The 20755-nt window shown below is 44.3% G+C and overlaps 1 protein-coding gene across 1 annotated transcript; it reads left to right on the top strand.

The window, feature by feature from the left end:
* The first annotated feature begins 1170 nt into the window (after positions 1 to 1170).
* On the top strand, positions 1171 to 12448 carry TXN (thioredoxin). Its single transcript, XM_086315923.1, has 5 exons — positions 1171 to 1270; positions 4274 to 4378; positions 4822 to 4881; positions 11719 to 11784; positions 12236 to 12448. Exons 1-5 carry the CDS (start codon positions 1247 to 1249, stop codon positions 12296 to 12298), a joined length of 318 nt encoding a protein of 105 aa, XP_086172049.1. The 5' UTR covers positions 1171 to 1246; the 3' UTR covers positions 12299 to 12448.
* Positions 12449 to 20755: the final 8307 nt, after the last annotated feature.

Below are 20755 nucleotides of genomic sequence, written 5' to 3'. Positions count from 1 at the left end.
AAATCATTCTCTGCTTTCCTGCCCCAACATCATCCCACTCCTGTCCCATCTCCCCACTTCCATTCCCCTCTCCAGCTCAACAGCTTGCCCATTTCCACTTCCAGCTGCCTTCCTGGCTTCACATGCTCACCTTCTACAATGCCCAGTCCTGCCAAACCCAGCCTGCCACAGGCAACCCGGTGTCAGCAGGAACAGCCTACTTCTCTGTACACACACACGTGTGTGTGTGTGTGTGTGCACACGCGCGCCCACTAATGCCATTATAAACTCTTCAAGCGTGCCCACCCCCATGACACCAAGCACGTCTAATGACTGCTCCCATCTTTAATTAATTATAACTATTTTTTGAGTGCCTACCATGTGTCAAGCACTCTCCTAATCACTTTACAGGAATTTTATTTAATCCTCAAAACACCACCGCCAGGAGTCAGGGACCATCCTGATTCTGGGAAATCGGAGGAACCGGGAGGTCAACCCCTGCTCAGGGTCACAACTGTGTCACTCCCACAGGACTTAACAACCAGCATCAACTCTACCGGGCATGAGCCCGGTCAGTTCACAATGGCACTAAACTGCTGTGTCATGATGCAACAGCAGGTTCCCGGGTGAAAGTGAAAGGACAGGAAGAAGGAACCAGGAGACCGTCTCGGGACACTCCGGAAAGGAGGCGGCGAGGGGGAGAGGGGGCTCACACCAAGAGACACGTCCTGGTTATCGTTACTCAGCATTTTGTGGGGGTTCGCTAGGCTGTGGGGCCGTGGTACGGCGGGTCTTTCCGAGAAACCGTAAACGGCCTCTTCTCTGGGCGCGTCCGATTAAGGCCTGGCTGGCCCCTTCCCAGGTGACCCTCTAGATCATGGGGTGGCCGCAGGCATGCGCCCTTTAGGTCACCGGATGGCCCTCCCGCCTTCCCACTCCCAGGTGGGGTACAGGTGGACGATGCCCAAGGTTTCGAACCCAGACGACTGCCAGGAGCTCGGTCCCGCGCCCGCGCCCTCCCGGCCCCTCCGGCCCCGCCCCCTCCAGCGATCCCGCCCCCACCCGGCGGCTCCTGGAGGCGGGGCCTAGCCCTGACGCCGGCGCGGGCGCGCCCCCGCCGCACGCACGCCGCGCGCGCCCGCCCGCCCCGCCCACCGTTACTATAAAGGGAAAGCGGGCTGCGAGCTGGCTAAGCTCTGTCCGGCCCCTCGGATCCGTGTCCATCGATTGCACTGTCAGGTCGCTCGTCAGACCCCCAGCTGCCAAGATGGTGAAACAGATTGAGAGCAAGGTACGCGTTCCGGGGCATGCCAGGGCGCGGCACGAAGCTCCGGGCAACTGGGGTAGGCGGTGGGCCAAAGGTGGGCAGTCCACCCCTTCGCATCCCTCGGGGAAGGGGACGCCGCGGCTCGGCCTGGCACTGCGGGAAGCCCGGGCCTGGGCGCGTCCGGGACCGTGGAGCGTTCCCTGGAGGAAGGGAGGAGACGGACAGGTTTCCCTGGAGGGCAAGGTCCAGGTGACCCAGTGTGTCTGGAGGATGCACGCGCGCGGAGAGCGCCCGGGAGTCCTCCACTACGCCCCCTCCACCCCTCTTGCCGGGAAGCCGGGATTGGGTAGAGGATGGAAGGAGGCTGCCTTAGGCCCCCCATCTTTATCCGGACACGGGCCTGGGCAAGGAGGTGGAGGGCTTCTTGAAGAAAGCCCGGGCTTGCTGGCCGCCACTCCTTCCTCGTGGAGCCGCGTGATCCACCCGCGCTTTTGGGTGCAGTGAGCTCCCTGGGGAGCGGGTCTAGGCCGGAGGACCCCCCCACCCCCCCACCACGGCTGCCGGGTCGTAGAGGTGACGCGTGCTGCAGCCGCGTGAAAGGGAAGGTTCCGGGCTGGAGACACCCCCACCCCAACCCCTACGAGTCCTGCTTTAGTAGCCCAGGTGGCGGCAAGGAAGTGAAGTCCGGGCCGCGCCCTCGGGACTCCTCCTCCTGCGACGCAGGGCGTGTTTCCGGCTGCGCTGGCTTTGGAATGACTCAGTCCCCAAGGCTGGGCCCGGGGGCCTCCACTGCCCTACCCATCTGGGATTCTTTCTCGGTTTGTGGGGTTCGCTGGAGCCCGGAGTCCCCTGGGTGCGGCCGCGGCCGGCTATGTGCTTGACGGCGGTTGTGTCCTTTTAGGAATGCCCAAGGCAAAAAGTGTTGGATATATCGAGAGTTATTGCAAACTTAATACTCTCCTGCTCTGAGAATTCAGAGCCTGAGTGTCTGGTGTACTGTGCCCCCTCACCCCCGCCCCAAGAAATGGATGCTAATCCAGAGTCAGAAAAGTCAGTGGGAGAAAACTTCCCACCCCAGTAAAGCCGGAAAAGGCGAGTGGAGTGCCCGTACTTGGTTCAGATCTGAGGTTGGCTTCGAGGAATGGAAGTTTCAATGTTAATGGTTCCTTTTTTTCCCTTTTACGATCAAGAAACATAAAGATCATTGCAGGAAATCTGGGAAGAGAGAGATCTGTTTCCTAGAAGCAGCCACAGATAATTGACGTTTTTATTTCTGAGGTGTGTGTTTGTGGTCTCATTTAGCCTGAACTCTTTCTGTGTAATTAGAAGATTTTGGAATCATTTCAATAACTGAAGACATTCTGGACATTTTAGGCAGTTTTCCATGCTTCGATGAATGTTTCTGTTACTGACGCTTTATACAGTGTTGAGGCTGTTTCCTCAGGTTAGGGTCAACATGGATTGTGTATTTAATTGTGAAGTCGCGTCGACTTGTGACCCCATGGAATGTAGCTCTCTAGGCTTTTCTGTCCATGGGATTTCTTGGGCAAGAATACTGGAGTCGGTTGCCATTTGCTTCTCCAGGGGATATTCCCAACCCAGGGATCAAACCCACATTTCCTGCGTCTCCTGTATTGGCAGGCGGGTTCTTAACCATGAGCCACAGGAAAGCCTGGGGTCAGTATCTACTGAATGACTAATAACAGTCTATGGGGGGGTGGGGGGAGTAAGGGGTGATCCTCTGTAGAGGCTGGCGACTTCTTCAGTATAATCTCTGAAAACCCATGAAAGGAGTGAAAAATCTTTGGTCTAGCTGATGTGTCTCAGAATCCATACAACTACAAACCAAAAATATCTGGTGGGTGTTTGTTTGCATAACTGCAAACAGAAACCATGACCTACCGTCCCAGGGAAACACCATTTGTGAATTGTTTCCCTGAAACATGAGGCAGAAATTATAAATCTAGAGAAATAACTTCAGAGGAATTCGCTTAAAAAATTTTTTTTAATGGTGCTTTATTTACTTTCCTTCTTTACTGGACCAGATCTGACCTGATTCTTAGCTTTCAAAGCAAGGGGGTGGTTGTGTGGGTTTTTGATTAAACCAATGTGACTGGCACCTTTTCCCTTGAAAACTGAGACTTCAGATATAGATGTTTGTGTTTTGATTTCTCTTCATGGCCGTGGCTTTGGTCAGCAGCAGCTCAGCTGACTAATTGTGGTTAAAAATGAGTCCCTTGTTAACTAGAATGTTACGTTGCTAGGGTTACAGTGTCACGACCACTGGTAAATAACTCAGGGAGGTCGGTGGTGAGGAATTTCTCGGTCATTTCTGCTGGTGGGATTCTATTCAACAAGCATCGCTTGTGAAAAGTAACAAAATTCCCTTCATGAAGAACTAAAACTTTCTTAGTTGGTCAACGATGGAAGCAGAAATTAATGATAAATCAAGAGTATGATCTCAATTCTGGACACTGCATTAAAAAGAATATAAGGATATATGCTTAAAAGTCAACAGTGAGTGTAAGGGTGTGGAGAAGTTATTTTCTTTTTTTTTTTTTTTTTGAGCTTTTGAATGTTCTAACATAGGTAAAATTAGCTTAGTCAAGTTTTAGTTGCAAAATTTTGTGGGTTTGTGACATTCAGTTGAAGAGTGACTCCTTGAATCAATCAATAAGCATTTAATGAATGTCTACTATATACCTAGATTTGATGTGGAAGCACTTTTAATACACGTCTTTATTTTCCTTTCATTTACTTAGTTTGGATGTGGATTAACCAAATAATATGTTGTATTTGTGAAGACATGAATATTGATACACTGTATACATCATACTTGTTTCATTCTTAGCAAGTAACACTACACACCACAGTAGGATTTCTTCAGTTGATTTGCTTGGTTTTCATGTTTTTAATTAAAAAACAGGCCCTGAAAACAGGACCTCCACATTGTGCTTTGTGTCCATTTTATCAAGGCTTTTGGAAATGAATGTAATTTCACATCAGCTTTCCTCTCTCCCTCCTTAGTACGCTTTTCAGGAAGCCTTGAACAGTGCAGGAGAGAAACTCGTAGTAGTCGACTTCTCAGCCACGTGGTGTGGGCCTTGCAAAATGATCAAGCCTTTCTTTCATGTAAGTATTAGCCGGCTTCTGCTTTTGTAAGCTGTTTGTTTGGGGTTGGTGGTCACAACACTAGGAAAGAGGTTTTGTTGTTGGATCTTTCGTCTAAAGTCATAGCATAACAACTTAATTTAGAACTTAAGTTTGATACATACAGCCCATGGAAGACAACTTTCAAAACTTAATTTGGTTGTCTAAGTGATTTTGTTTTTCTTCAAGTTGAAACATGGGCCCTAACCTACTTGAAGCTCAGGAATCAAAATCAGTGTTCTAAATTATTTTATACCAAGAAGAATTTGATTCAGAGAAAATGTCGTTTATGCTTACCTGTCCCTAGTCTAAATATCTGGATCTTTAGTCCCTACTTTTAAGTTTCCATTTAAGAAGCTTAAGTGTGTTGACTGCCACTACCCAGTGGTAAATCTTTGTGGTTTTTTTTTTTTTTAATTCTCCAGTCTCTCTCTGAAAAGTATTCCAACGTGGTGTTCCTCGAAGTAGATGTGGATGACTGTCAGGTACGTGGCTAGAAATCCGGAATAATGCTGAACGTTTTGCCTTGCCCTTTCCCTCTGAATTGCACATTGCTCGTTCTCATAAATAAGAAAAACGCTACACCTACCACCCTAGCTAAAAAGTTATTTCAGAACAGGTACTTGTGCCAGTTTTAAGCTGAATTCTAGCTGGCAGGAGCTATGTATATCACATCCTAAAACAAAATCGAGGCATCTATTACCTGACTTTAGTAGTCCTCTTTCTAAAAGCCTACGTAGTCTACCTAACAATCCAAGATGCTCAACCAATAGAAACTGAGAAGACCAAACACCAGGGTACCTTGATAGAGAGCTGAGAAAAGAAACATGCTTAACACTTTAGGTCACGCAGACTGTTCTGTGTGCATTGTCGTTCAGTCGCTCATTGCGACCTCGTGGACTGCAGCCCTCCAGACCTCCCTGTCCTTCACCACCTCTCAGAGCATAACAAGTATGAATTCATTTCATCCTTGGTCCTGTCACATTGTCCATTTTACAGACGGGAAAACAAACAGCTTGGCCATAGAGTTACAGGATGTAGCAGAGCTGGGATTTAAACGTGTGTGGGCAGGCTCGCCTAACCTCAGAGGGACCAGAGTGGGTGAGGTACAGAGTGGCAACCAGGGCGCTAGACCTGGGTCCAGTCCTGGCCAAGCGGCTTCTGCTTTGGGCTCATCCTCGTCTCCTCTGAGCTTTGGTTCCATTGTCCGTGCCCAGATCTAATACCTGCCCTACCAGCTTTGTAAGGTTGCTTACTCACTGAGCAAACATGGAAAACTCTAAAGGTCCAGAAGGGTCTATAAAAGGGGGATGTAGCAGGACTTCCTAAGCCTGTGGGCTCCACCCTGTAGCGCATTGCTTATTCCCAGCACATTTCTCATCTCTTGCCGGACAAACTTCTGGACATAAACTTCACATCCTCTCCAGGAATTCTCTAGTTCCTGCCTTCTATGCCCAGAATGGCTTAGTTCCCTTCCTCTGTGTTCCCCTGGTGTGTTCCGCCCTTCTTTTTCTTGGATTGAATGTTGTGGGATCATGTCCCTTGTTAGCTGTGTGTGCTTGGTAAAGCTCTGTTCTGTGCCTCGGGCTGAGCCTCTGTAAAATCACAACATTGATGCAGCATCATAAGGCAGTTGTCAGTATAAGACCTGTGAGTGTTCAGAGTGGTTGCTGGTGCATGATAAGCTCTCAGTGAGCTTAGCTGTGACTATACTGATCTTTGTTTCTGTCCTTCATTATGGTCTGTCAGTTTTTTTTGAATCCGAGACCTTGTCTTACCTTTGTTTCCTGTTTACATAGCACACCTGTCGGGCTATAGCAGGTATAGAATGAATGAATTTATATGGTTGTCAAGATAGTTATTCTGATGTGTCCTGGGTTTTTTAAGTAAGAGCAGACAGTATGTGTTTGTGAAAAAATCTTGCTCCCTGTTTTAACCTAATTTTTTTTCTCTTAATCTGGTCACTTTAGCCAGGTACAAATGGCACCTGGAAGGGACTAGAAAGCCCTCTACCTGTATTATGTCATTTCATCCAGCTAGTAACCAGCAACAGTGTTTTTATCAGCACCCCCACTGCACAGGTGATGAGAATGCAGCACAGAAGGAAGAAGGCCAGAGGCAGAGCCTGGGGATTTGGCCCCTGTAGAACTGTGCCGGGCCCAGGGCAGATGCTCTCTGCCTCAGTCCAGAACCTCTGGGAAGTCTGCGTGTGGAGCAGGCCAAGATGTCCGTATGACAGTCCCTCCTTTAGGCCTGGTGGCATCCTCATCATCACCCTCAAAGTGTCTAGACCTTAAAATGAGCCTCTCATAAGTGGACCTTTCGCTTTGAGTAACATGTAGTTTTTTTTTTTTTTTTCCATACTCCTAGTGACAACTCGGAGAAGACAATGGCACCCCACTCCAGTACTTTTGCCTAGAAAAATCCCATGGATGGAGGAGCCTGGTGGGCTGAAGTCCATGGGGTCGCTAGAGTCGGACACGACTGAGCAACTCACTTTCACTTTTATGCATTGGAGAAGGAAATGGCAACCCACTCCAGTGTTCTTGCCTGGAGAATCCCAGGGACAGCGGAGCCTGGTGGGCTGCCGTCTATGGGGTCGCACAGAGTCGGACACGACTGAAGCGACTTAGCGGCAGTGACAACTACTCTACCATCTAAGTAGCCTTATCAATCTTTTGCAGCATTAAAAACTGAATTCCAGAACTCTTAGGTTGTCCCATACACATAGTAACAGTCGGTCTGTTCCTACACACCTGGTCAGTCAGCAGAATTCGCAAGGGAAGTAATGCAAACAAAAAGCAATTCATTGTCATGCCACGAATTATTCTCCATGGAATTTACAGATTCCAGGAGTGGGTCCTCTGGTTGCTTTGGAACACTGTAGATAAAACCATCTCCTCATTTTGGCTCTAAAAGAATGCAAATGAAAGATAACAGGGATATCATCATTTTGAACATTAGATCATATCATAGATGGAATGTTTTAGGAATTAGTATTTTTTTATGCAGATAATTGCTGTGCATGAATTCCAAACCCAAGGCACTTAATGTTTATAGTATTTGGGGGGCAAACAGCACCTAGTTTTTATAGAAGAATCTCTAAACACTTGAGCTGGAAGAGATTATCTTTCAGGTGTAATAAATCAAATGGACAGTCAGAAGGCAAACAACTCTGTATGCATAGCAAAGTGTGAATACTACTTTTGCACATCATAGACTGATCTTATTTCCTTAAGAGTAGCCTCTGCTCCCAGGTCTCCAGAGTATGATACTTGTAAGTTAAAAGAAACAAAGTATCTTAGAATGCCTATGTCTCCATTTTGATTAGAACAGCCAGGAGTGAGTTGATGAAAGGTGACAAGAGCAGGTTTAAAGGTACGTTGGTCCTCGGTGCTCAGTTGCTTAGTAGTGACAAGTCTTTGTGACCCCATGGACTGTAGACCAGCAGGTTCCACTATCTTGGGATTTTCCAGGCAAGAACACTGGAGTAGGTTTTCATTTCCTTCTCCAGGGGATCTCCCTGACCAAGGGCTCGAACTCACCTCTCTGGTCTCCTGCATTGGCAGACAGATTCTTTACCACGACACCATGTGGGACAAAATGCTAAACTAGAAACCACCAAAAAGAAATTGAATAAGGTAAAATGTAGCCTGGTTACATTTGGTACATGTGTGCTCAGTCATGTCCAACTCTGGTAACCCTATGGACTGCATCCTGCCAGGCTCCTCTGTCCATGGGATTCTCTAGGCAAGAATACTGGAGTGGGTTGCCATTTTTCCTCCAGTGGATCTTCCCAACCCAGGGATTGAACCAGCAACTCCTGCATTGGCAGGCAGAGTCTTTACCATTGAGCCACCTGGGAAGCCCTGTTATACTTAACTAGTAAAAACTAATAAAAAGCTGAGATTGGGTAAACCTATGGTGATGGAGAACAGATCAGGGGTGGGGTGGGGTGGGATAGGGTTTGACCATAAAGGAGCCACTGAGGAGGTTTTAGGGGAATGAGGAAGAGTTGTGTATCCCGATTATGCTGTGACTACATAAATTTGAGATTTTTTTTTAATGGCAGGAAGTTGGGGTGCCATTAGGGATTGGCTAGCTTTGTTTTTAAATGAAGGAAGTGATCAACTCAGGATAAAGGATATTTTTAAAACCACAGCAGTAACTCCTTAATTTTAAAGTGTGCGTGTCTTTTCAAATCCCCACAGGAATGGGTAAATTAGTGCATAGAACAAGTAATAGAAAACAAAAAAAGTAAAACATTCACAGAGGTAATAGAGATCAAATATTAGTTACAGACTACTAACCTTTTGGGGCTTCTCTGGTGGCTTAGTGGTAAAGAATCTGCCTGCCAGTGCAGGAGATGCAACTTTGATCCCTGGGTTAGGAAGATCCCCTGGAAAAGAAATGGCAACCCACTCCAATATTCTTGCCTGGAGAAACCCATGGACAGAGGAGCCTGGCGGCATACAGTCCATGGGGTTGCAAAGAGTCAGATACAACTTAGCAAGTAAACAACAACTAATCTTTACTGAGGTCATTAAAAATCCAGTAAAGCCCATGCTTTCAATGATGGGAGTAGGGAAGGGCTGATGGATCTGATTACATGCAAAGTCAAACTGGATGTCAAAAATCATGATACATACTGATAAATTGATACATTAGAATTGTGAAGTAGTTTAACCATGTGTATCTAGGGGGTTTAAAATGAATATTCTCATTCCCTTAGCAGCTCTTACTTTCAGGGATGGGGATTGAAGAACACTGTAATATCCCTTTCATACCCAGTGAGAGAATTCTTTATGCTTTAACTAAAAATTTATCATGTAAAGACTTAGACTGCAGTTTTAAGACATAAAACATATGAACATGATTAAAACACTCAGAAGCTTTCTCAGAAGCATTCGTGTTTTCATGACTCAGCTTATTTTAAGGCAGTTGTACCAGTGCAGGAGTGCCAGGCTCTGACTGGGTGAGGTATCCAGAATCTGAGAACAGGAATGAGACTATCATTTCCATTGACTGGGACCCTGTGTTTTCTGCTCAGAAAGCTTTGGGAGTAGCTTTCTCACCTGAAAGTTGTGATCAGTGTCCAAGCCCTATTGTCTTTGGATGTAGACTATCTTTTTTGGTAGCTTCCAGTCTTTCTTGATGGTTATGTTCAGCAGCTAGTTGTGATTCTGATGTGCTCAGGAGAGGAGGTGAGCTCGAGATCCTTCTGCTCCATCTTCCTTATCTCCAAGTCCTGCATGTTCATGCTCTTGTGGGTGATGAAGGTCAGCTGTACCACCTGTATGTTTCTCTGATTAGAAGTTATGGAGAGGGTGGCTCACCATTTCGACCCCATTGCCCTTCTAACACCCACCTCTTCTGAGGCTTCTGCCAACTGCTTGCATGAAAGATGATACCCACCTGGTGACTTAAAAGTAAGAGTGAGGGAACTACAGTAAGCAGCTGCTTTTCCAGTGCTAGGAGGAGCCAGTCAGTGTTCCCAAATATTCAAGCAGTTCAGAGATTTTTTTTTTTTAAAGTACTTACATGAACCAAGCAACCTGTCTAGACCAGATTCATCCCATAGACAACCATTTTTTAATCTTTAACTAAACCAGTCCCCCTGCCCTTCTAATCTTCGGGTCTCCTGGTTGTTCATGCCTGCTGAGTTGCTCAGTCGTGTCTAATTCTATGTGACCCTATGGGCTGTAGCCCGCCAGGCTCCTCTGTTCATGGGATTCTCCAGGCAAGAATACTGGAGTGGGTTACCATGTCCTCCTCCAGGGGACCTTCTGAATTCAGGGCACAAACCCACGTCCCTTGTGTCTCCCCCATTGGCAGGTGGGTTCTTTACCACTAGCACTATCTGGCGGAGAAGGCAATGGCACCCCACTCCAGTACTCTTGCCTGGAAAATCCCATGGATGGAGGAGCCTGGTAGGCTGCAGTCCATGGGGTCGCTAAGAGTCGGACACAACTGAGCGACTTCACTTTTCACTTTCATGCATTGGAGAAGGAAATGGCAACCCACTCCAGTGTTCTTGCCTGGAGAATCCCAGGGACGGGGGAGCCTGGTGGGCTGACGTCTGTGGGGTCGAACAGAGTTGGACACGACTGAAGTGACTTAGCAGCAGCAGCAGCAGCACTATCTGGGAAGCCTGGTCTCTCCTGATTACTCACCCTCAAGGTCCTAACCTTGACATGTGCAGCTCACTATCTTCCTGTCAACTCTCCACCCCATTTTTCATCCTGAATTACTGGAATTGGTACAATTAAAATGTTATGATCTTCATTATGGTTTTAAACAAATGTTCTTGCTAATTTCCACGTAACTCTTGCTTTCAGGAAGTATTTGGTGCCTGGATGTACAAGGCATTCAGTACGTTCCTAGCCATTTTATTGCAGCCTTTACTGCCCTGTGCTGCCTGGTGTGCAGTGCTTAAAGGTTATCAGGAGAAGAACCGCACTTGTCTGCCACCCTTCCTGCCCAAACTAGCAACAGTACACGTGTGATTTCATAAAGATGTAAAGCCACACTTTTCTTCCAGTCTCAGAGGAAGAGGTGAAGTTAGGCTGCTTCCATTGACTGGTGGCTCAATCTCAGGGCCGCTCCGTTTTTAACTCCTGTGTTCCTCATTGCCAGATCCCTGGCTAGAAGACACCATGGTATTTGTACCAACCTTGCTTTCCTGTGAAAGTTCTTTGGTTTCTATTCTTCACAGCTTTTGCTAACCACGTAGTTAAGAGTACATGGTTCTTTCTGCATTTCTCTCCCTACCCTCTTTGAGTGCTGACCTGATGTTTTGAATCCCTAATGGACCTGTTCACTTGACACTCTAGTCCAAAACATTTTCATGGAATCTTCCCCCCAAACCTGGTGTGAATAAGGTGTGGAGAGTGAGGGGTGGTAAAAGCAGAAAAGTCTGTGTGGAGCTGTCCTGTAGGTTACCAAGACTTTCTTCTTGAACAAGTCCTTTGTAAACAAGTTGTCCCTCTCGCTAACGCTGAACTTTAGCCTATGATCATCATCTACGTACCTCACTTCAAGAAAACAGAATAATCTCTTAAACTGTTTGAGTCACTGTATAGTATCTGAGGCTAGTATCTCTCCAAGATGAGAATACATATTTTAAAATTTTAATTGAGAGTATAACCAATTCGGCTTTTGTGCCACTGTATCATTGTATACGCATGTAAACATTGACACGATGCCCTAATGTTGAGTTCTGGGTATGTAACAGGAAAAAGAATCTGGTTTTAGATCACAGGTGTCAGAGCTCAATACTCAGTCTTGTTTTTATCTTCTTGCTATACCTCTCTTCCTCTCAGGATGTTGCTGCAGAGTGTGAAGTCAAATGCATGCCAACCTTCCAGTTTTTTAAAAAGGGACAGAAGGTAGGTACATCTGACCTTGAAAACCAGCTGGGTAACAGGCTAGCATGGCATATAAACAAACAAGGGACTTACCTTTCACATTGGGAAGCACATCCCCATTTTTTCCTTTTAAGAATATTTAAATGTGTCATTCTTCATTAAGTACATAATGAGACACCTTATTGTTAATTAATCTCTGTTAAATCACAGGGATTTGCTGATTAATCCCTGTGATTGGTACTTCATATTTATATCACAATGCATTTATCTTTGTTCAGAGGTATTTGTGTAGAAAAATTGAGCCTTGACTTTTGAGGGTGGGTTTTGTTGTTTTTAAACTTAACTGAGTGTTATCCATGGATGTATAAGTATATACTTCCTGTCTTCCCCAGACCCATTCTGTGGTCGTATCTGATACACAAAATAGGCATGCAATGCTACATCTAATGGCAATTCAATATTCTCTCAACAGGTGGGTGAATTTTCTGGAGCTAATAAAGAAAAACTTGAAGCCACCATTAATGAATTAATCTAATCATGTTTTCTGAAGACATGACCAGCCATTGGCTGTTTAAACTTGTAATTTTTTTTTTATTTACACAAAGGAAAGATCAAGTATGAAGATTATATACCTTACTGCCATCTGATAGGTGACAATAAAATATTAACTCTACACTTTTTAAAACTGTCTCATGCCTTTACCTAGTTTTCAAAATAAATGAAAACCGGCCATTTGATGGTATTTAACGTCCTAGTTACTTTCATATGTTCTTGATTCTTTTTTGGTAAATTTGTAGGCCACTGGTTTAAGGGTTTTTTTGTGTGAATTTCTAGAAAAATCTTACTGAGGGCAATGCACAGATAACAGTAGTATGTTAAAATTCTGTTTTTGGTTTTTTTTTTTAATTTAGGCACAAAGTATTTTATATCTCCTGTGTTCTCTGAATGATCCTTATGACCAAAATTGATATCTGCCCATGAAGGAATTGTTTATCTCTGATTTGAGATTTCCTGTCTCAGGTTACAATAAGCTGCCAACTTTGGTAACAGTCCTATTACCAGTTAGGAATTTTTCATAGGTGGTTCACCAGGGAGCCCCTTGTGAGCAGACATTACAGTGGGAATTTTGATTCTAAGTAAGAAACTGGCTTTATAGGCCAGATAGAAGTTCCAACCTAAGTGGCAAAGCATGTGGAAGTTACCGTTTATTTCATTCAAAGAACAATTGTTTCTTTGTTCTAGACACAGCAAAGGGCTGAGGAATGCTTGCAGAAACAGTTTTTAAATTTGTACAGTAAAAAATAATCATAGAATTAAATCATATGCCTCTTACCATCCTTATAATTTAATCTTTGCAACAGTCCTATGAAGTAGGCACTATACTCCCCATTTCCCAGTGAGGAAACCAGCAAAGAGGCTGAATAGCACCACACTAGTCAGTGGCTGATCAGAGATCGAAACCAAACAAGTCTAGAGGACAAATGCTCAACTATTACCCTGCCACCCTATACATTCTAGAAGGCAAACGAATGACTGGTACGCTGGTATGTACTATCCGTGCGTACTCAGTCTCTTCAGTTGTGTTTCTTTGCGACCCTATGGGCTGCAACCTGCCAGGCTCCTCTCTCCATGATTCTCCAGACAAGAATACTGGAGTGGGTTTCCAGGTCCTCCAGGGGATCTTCCTGACCCCGGGATCAAACCTGTGTCTCCTGCATTGGCAGGTGGGTTCTTTATCACTAGCACCACCTGGGAAACCTCATACACTGAGGCCAAAACAAATGGGCACAGATGATGGAGAGGTGAGAGAGAAAGTGACTCAACATTTAGGAAAGACAATCCGAGGACTCCTACAAGCAGGATTCCAAGGTAAAGAACCAGGTTTTTGGGGTTGAACAAATGGGTGGTTGGGGTGCCAGGTAATGAGTAAGGTGGGGATTGGAGGAGGCAGGTCAGGTTCTCTTGGGACATGTTAAGACATGCTTTTGTGGTGTACATTTAAGATGAATGATTTCATGCAGACTGCTAGGTACTGGTCTGGACTAGAATAGGAATTTGAAAGCCATCATAATGTGGATGGCTAAGAACAGATGTACGGGAACATCCAGGATAGAACATCCAGAGTAGGAAAGGCTCAAAACACCTTGATGAGCTCTCAACATTTAGAGCGAGTAGAGTGGGAACCAAGAAAAGACAAAGGAAGCCAAAGGGAAAGGAGGAAACACAAGAAGGTTGTTTTTTTTAACCCCTAAAGCAAAAAGAACATTTCAAAAAGGAAGGTGTGTTAACTATCAAGTGCTGCTGTGAGCCTATGATGATTGGAAAATGCAGTGATTGTGACAGTTCTTACGGAAGAACAGGGATGGGAGCCAGGGTGGTGAGACCTGGAAAGTGAGTGAGCAGGAGTGACTTTTAATAGCCATCCCGAGCAAAGTCAGCAGAGGGCCCAAGGATGATTGTCGCAGCAGTGTTGTTTACAGCAGCATGAAACTGGATCCCTGTCAGTACAGAAATTGTTAAATCCAATATGATAAGTCCTTTCTAGGTAATAGAGGATGTGAAATAAAGTCCATATTTATGGCAAGGCAAGGAGAATTTAAACGTAACAATTCTCGGACCTTTGGCCTCCTCTCCCCTCTCTGCATCATGTATTGGCCAAACCTCCCCCCTCAGTAGGGATACCTGCAGAACCGTAAAGAGCAACATTGTAGCATCAATTAGACAACTCCTTAAAAGATAACATTCCTTCTTGTAAAGGGTCACATGACCCAACACTTACGGGTCATGTGGTACTTAAATATGAATTATGTAAACTATCAGTAATCATTTAATACAGCCTCTTCAATAAGTGGAGCTAGGAAAACAATGGCTACATGTAAAAGCATATTAGAACACTTCCTAACACCACATAAAAAATAAACTCAAAATGGATTAAAGACCTAAGTGTAAAGCCAGAAACTATAAAAACTCTTAAAGAAAAACATAGGCAAACACTGACATAAATCACAGCAATATTCTCTTTGCCCCACCTCCTAGAGTAGTGAAAGTAAAAAGCAGGACCTAACTAAAAAACTTGCACAGCAAAGGAGACTATAAGCAAGATGAAAAGAATGGGAGAAAATGGGAGAAAACAATTGCAAATAAAACAACTGACAAAGGATAATCTCCAAAGTACACAAGCAGCTCACGCAGCTCACTACCAGAAAAACAACCCAGTCAAAAAAGAGGCAGAAGATCTAACAGACGGTTCTCTAAGGAAGACATACAGATGGCCAACAAACACAAAAAGATGCTCAGTACCACTATAGTAAAGAAACGCAAATCAAAACTACAATGGAGTATCTCCTCACACTGGTCAGAACAGCCATCATTAAAACAATCTACAAACAATAAATGGTGGAGAGGGTGTGGAGAAAAGGGAACACTCCTGCATTGGTGGGAATGTAAATTTATAGTCACTATGGAGTGATTGATACAGTATGGAGATACCTTTAAAAACTAGGAATAAAACTACCTTATGACCCAGCAATCCCACTACTGGGTACATACACTGAGAAAGACGCATGCACTTCAGTGTTCATACAGCACAATTTACAATAGCTCAGACACAGAAGCAACCTAGATGTCCATTGACAGATGAATGGACAAAGAAGTTATATAAAATGGAATGTTACTCAGCCATAAAAAGTCAGTGAGGTGAATGAACTTAGAGCCTGTTACACAGAGTGAAGCAAGTCAGAGAAAGGAAAAAAAACATTTTGTATATTAATGCAGCTTGCCTGGTGGCTCAGACGGTAAAGAAGCCGCCTGCAATGCAGGAGATCTGGGTTGGGAAGATCCACTGGAGAAGGCAATGGCAACCCACTCCAGTATTCTTGCCTGGAGAGTTCCATGGACACAGGAGCCTGGCGGGCTACAGTCCATGGCGTCACAAAGAGTGCACACAACTGAGTGTACTCACTTCACTTCACTTCATGGAATCTAGAAAACATGGAATTAATAAACCCATTTGCAGGGCAAGAGACACAGACATAGAGAACAGACTGGACACAGTGAGAGGAGGAGAGGATGGGACAAATTGAGAGAGTAGCATTGACATGTATACACTGCCACATGTGAGAGAGAGAGCTAATGAGAAGCTGCTGAATAACACAGCTCAACTCGGTGCTCTGTGACAACCGAGAGGGGTGGGGTCGTGTGTGCTTGTGGCTGGTTGCAGTTGTATGGCAGAAGCCAATGCAATATTATGAAGCAATTATCCTCCAATTAAAAATAAAATTTAAAAAATATGTCATTTAATGTACAGCCCTCTGTCTCAAAAAACTTACAAACTATGTCGACTTCTAACTGGTAGAACAGGTTTTGGCATTTTCTTAGATGCTTTTTCTGGGTTGTAAGTCTCAAATTTGGCTCAAAAATTTTTCCAATAGTTTCTTAGATTAAGTGATTGATTAGTCAATTCATTGATTAATTCAATTCATTAATTTTTTACCAGCAAGAATGAAGTATTAATACAAAATAGGAAAATTTCAAAGTCAGTGGGTGGAAAAAAAGTTACAGAATATGAACAATACAGAACAGTACAATTTTATTTGTATAAATAATAAGACATGCTAGATATCTCTAGGTCCATCTAAGTGTAAATTAACATGAGAAGATCTTGAAAGAAACATAGTTTCTAATTAATCACAGCAGTCACTTCTAGAGAGAATAGGTAGAGATTGATGGGTTTTAGTTTTATCTGTAAATGTATTTTTCATAGTAAGAATGTACTCATACTTTATTTAAAAGTTAAAACAAAAAATTTTAGTACTTAAGGAAGCAGGGTCTGTAGAACTCATGCAAAAATTTCTCTAAAGGCAAGTTGAGAGACCCAGCTAATGCGTTATTGACCAGAGATGTTTCAATATTCACGTACATAACAAATTGCTGGCCACAGGTGTTAGTTTCTGCAAAAATCCTCCAGTCAATAATGTGTTAATAGCATTTTGTGTATAAGACAGTGGGTTGCTAGTATGCAAATGGAAATGATACCAAAGTAGAGATCAATTTTATGGGAAAAAGGAGAACTGAGAAAGGGAATTATTCCTTGTGTAGTCAAGAAAGAACTGGGGAAGGTGTGGAGCTTTTCAGAAGACAAGATGGAAGAGTTGGACAACCCTGAGTTCACCTCCTCTCATGGGTACACCAAAATCACAACTAACTGCTGAACAACTATTGATGAAAAAGATTGAAATCTACCTAAAAAAGATGTTCTACATCCAAAGACATAGAGAAGAAACCACGAGACAGTAGTGGGGGTACACTTGCAGTATAACCAAATCCCACACTACCCAGGTGGGTGACCCGTGATCTGGGGAATTACCACAAAATAGACCTTCTCCCACAGAAGTGACAGCTGCACTTCTCTGGTGGTGCAGTGGGTAAGAGTCCGCCTGCCAGTGCAGGGGACACAGGTTCGATCCCTGGTCTGGGAAGACTCCACATGCTGCAGGGAAACAGCCTATGCACCTTAGAGGCTGCAAGCTACAACCAATGAAACCCACGCACCTAGAGTTTGTGCCCCACAATAAAAGAAGCCACTGCAAGAAGCCCACTCACAGCAACTAGAGAAAGCTCTCATGCAGCAAGAAGACCAAGGACGGCCATAAACAATGTTTTAAAAAAAGTAAGTGAAAGCTCTGAGTCCCACACCAGGCTCCCCAGCCTAGAAGTCTGGCATCAGGAGAAGGAGCCCCCAGAACCTTTGGCGTTGAAGGCCAGCAGGACTTGCAGGAGCTGCAAAGGACTGGAAGAAACAGAGACTCCTCTCTTGGAGGACACACACAGTCTCACATACACCAGGTTCCGGGACAAAAGCAGCAACTCCATAGGAGCCTGGGCCAAACCTACCTGCTTGTCTTGGAGAATCTCCTGGGGAGGTAGGGGGGAGCCTCTGTGGCTCTCCCTGGGGTCAGAAAGTCTGGTGGAGGGGCCTTCATGAACTCTAGCTGGAGGCAGACATTTTAGGTCCTTGGCACAGAGACCTGGCCCCACCTAACAGCCTGTACACATGGACATCACCAGAAGGTCAACACCAAAATCAGATTGTATTCTTTCCAGCCAAAGATGGAGAAGCTCTATACAGCCAGGAAAAATGACCAGGAGCTGAGCATGGCTCAGCTCATGAGCTCCTTATTGCAAAATTCAGACTCAAATTGAAGTAAGTAGGGAAAACTACAAGGCATTCAGTTATGACCTAAATCAAATCCCTTACGATTGTACACTGGAAGTGACAAATAGATCCAAGGGATTAGATCTGGCAGACAGAGTGCCCGAAGAACTACAGATGGAGGTTCATAACGTTGCGCAGGGGACAGTGACCAAAACCACCCCCAAGAAAAAGAAATGCAACAAGGCAAAATGGTTATCCGAGGAGGTCTTACAAATAGCTGAGAAGAGAAAAGAAGTGAAAGGAAAAGGAGAAAAGGAAAGATATATCCCTCTGAATGCAGAGTTCCAAAGAATAGCAAGGAGAGATGAAAAAGCCTTCTTAAGTGAATAATGCAAAGAAATAGAGGAAAACAATAGAATGGGAAAGACCAGAGATCTCTTCAAGAAAATTAGAGCTATAGATGGAACACTTCATGCAAAGATGGGCACAGTAAAGACAGAAACAGTATGGACCTAAAGAAGCAGAAGATATTAAGAAGAGGTGGCAAGAATACACAGAAGAAGTATACAAAAAAAGGTCTTAATGACCCAGATAACCACGATGGTGTGGTCATCCACCTAGAACCAGATATCGTGGAGTGTGAAGTCAAGTGGGCCCTAGGAAGCATTACTATGAACAAAGTTAGTGAAGGTGATGGGATTCCAGCTGCACTATTTCAAATCCCAAAAGATGCTGCTGGTCAAGTGCTGCACTCAATATGCCAGCAAATTTGGAAAACTCAGCAGTGGCCACAGGACTGGAAAAGGTCAGTTTTCATTCCAATCCCAAAAAAAGGCAATGCCAAATAATGTTCGAACTACCGCACAATTGTTCTCATTTCATGTAAGAGCAAGGTAATGCTCAAAATCCTTCAATTTATGCTTTAACAATATGTGAACTGAGAACTTTCAGATGTACAAGCTGAATTTAGAAAAGGCAGAGGAACCAGAGATCAAATTGCCAACATCCATTGGATCATAGAAAAAGAGAATTCCAGAAAAACATCTGCTTCATTGACAACACTAAAAACTTTGTATGGATCACAACAAACTGTGAAAAATTCTTAAAGAGATAGTAATATCAGACTAACCTACCTGCCTCCTGATATGCCTGTATGCAGGTTAAGAAGCAACAGTTAGAACTAGACACGGAACAACAGACTAGTTCCAAATAGGGAAAAGAGTACATGAAGGCTGTATATTGTCACCCTGCTTACTTAACTTCTATGCAGAGTACATCATGCAAAATGCTGGGCTGGATAAAGCAAAGCTGGCGTCAAGACTGCAGGAAGAAATATCAAGAACCTCAAATATGCAGATGACACCACCCTTATGGCAGAAAGTGAAGAGGAACTAAAGAGGCTCTTGATGAAGGTGAAAGAGGAGAGTGAAAAAGCTGGCTTGAAACTCAACATTCAAAAAACTAAGGTCATGGCATCCGGTCCCGTCACTTCATGGCAAACAGAAGGGGAAAACATGGAAGCAGTGACGTTTTATTTTCTTGGGCTCCAAAATCACTGCAGATGGTGACTTCAGCCATGAAACTAAAAGATGCCTGCTTCTTGGAAGAAAAGCTATGACAAATCTAGATAACATATTAAAAGCAGAGGCATCACTTTACCAACAAAGGTCTGTCTAGTCAAAGCTTTGGTTTTTCCAGCAGTCATGTACAGATATAAGAGTTGGACCATAAAGAAGGTTGAGTGCCAAAGAATTGAATTGTGGTGCTGGAGAAGACTCTTGAGAGTCCCTTGGACAGCAAGGAGATCAAACCAGTCAATCCTAAAGGAAATCAACCCTGAATATTCACTGGAAGGACTGGTGCAGAAGCTGAAGCTCCAATACTTTGGCCACCTGATGCAAAAAGCTAACTCACTGGAAAAGACCCTGATGCTGGGAAAGATTGAGGGTAGGAGAATGAGATGGTTGGATGCATCATCAACTCAATGGGCCTGAGTTTGAGCATGCTCCAGGAGATAGTGAAGGACACGGAAGCCTGGTGTGCTGCAGTCCATGGGGTTGCAAAGAGTCAGACATGGCTCAGCAACTCTACAATAACAACAACAGCCTGTAAGCTCTGCTGCTGGGAAGCCTCAGACAAAACAACTAACAGAGCAGGAACACAGCCCCACTCATCAGCAGACAGGCTGCTTAAAGACTCATTGAGCCTACAGCCACCTCTAGATATGCCTCTGCCCATCAGGGCCAAAACCCAGATCTACCTACCATTTGGCAGGCACCAAAAGCAAAGAAACTATGATCCACAAGCCTGCAGAACTGAGTCTGCAAACCCAGATCAGTATCTACCCTGGGACCAGCTGGTTCCTAGCCCTTGCATGACAGAATGGGAGTGTACTGCTGGGAAAGAGGACATTCCCTATGGAGGGCCACTTCTCCAAGGTTGAGAAATGTAACTAAGCTACTACATACATAAAAATACAAACAGAAATTTAAACAAGATGAGATGGCAAAGGAAGATATTCTAGATGAAAGAACAAGGTAAAACCCCAAAAGAACAATTTAGTAAAATGGAGAGAGCCTATCTTCCTGAGAAGGAGTTCAGAGTAATGATCACAAAAATGATCCCAAAACTTGGGCAAAGAATGGATGAACAGAGTGAGAAGTGAGAAGTTTTTAGTAAAGAGTTAGAAAATGTAGAGAACCACCAAAAAGAGTTGCAAATACAATAACTGAATTTAAAAAATACACTAGAAGGAGTCAATAGCAGAAATAAATGAGGCAGAAGAAGAAATCAGCAAGCTACAGTGTGATGGAAATCACTGCTACACACAGAATAAAG

This window comes from Bos grunniens, chromosome 8, assembly GCF_055505025.1.
Source record: "Bos grunniens cultivar Pamir isolate PY7600 chromosome 8, Bosgru_T2T1.0, whole genome shotgun sequence".
In the NCBI taxonomy this organism is placed as follows: domain Eukaryota; kingdom Metazoa; phylum Chordata; class Mammalia; order Artiodactyla; family Bovidae; genus Bos; species Bos grunniens.
Note: the sequence above shows the minus strand (reverse complement) of the source record. Positions and strands in the feature narration are given on the sequence as shown.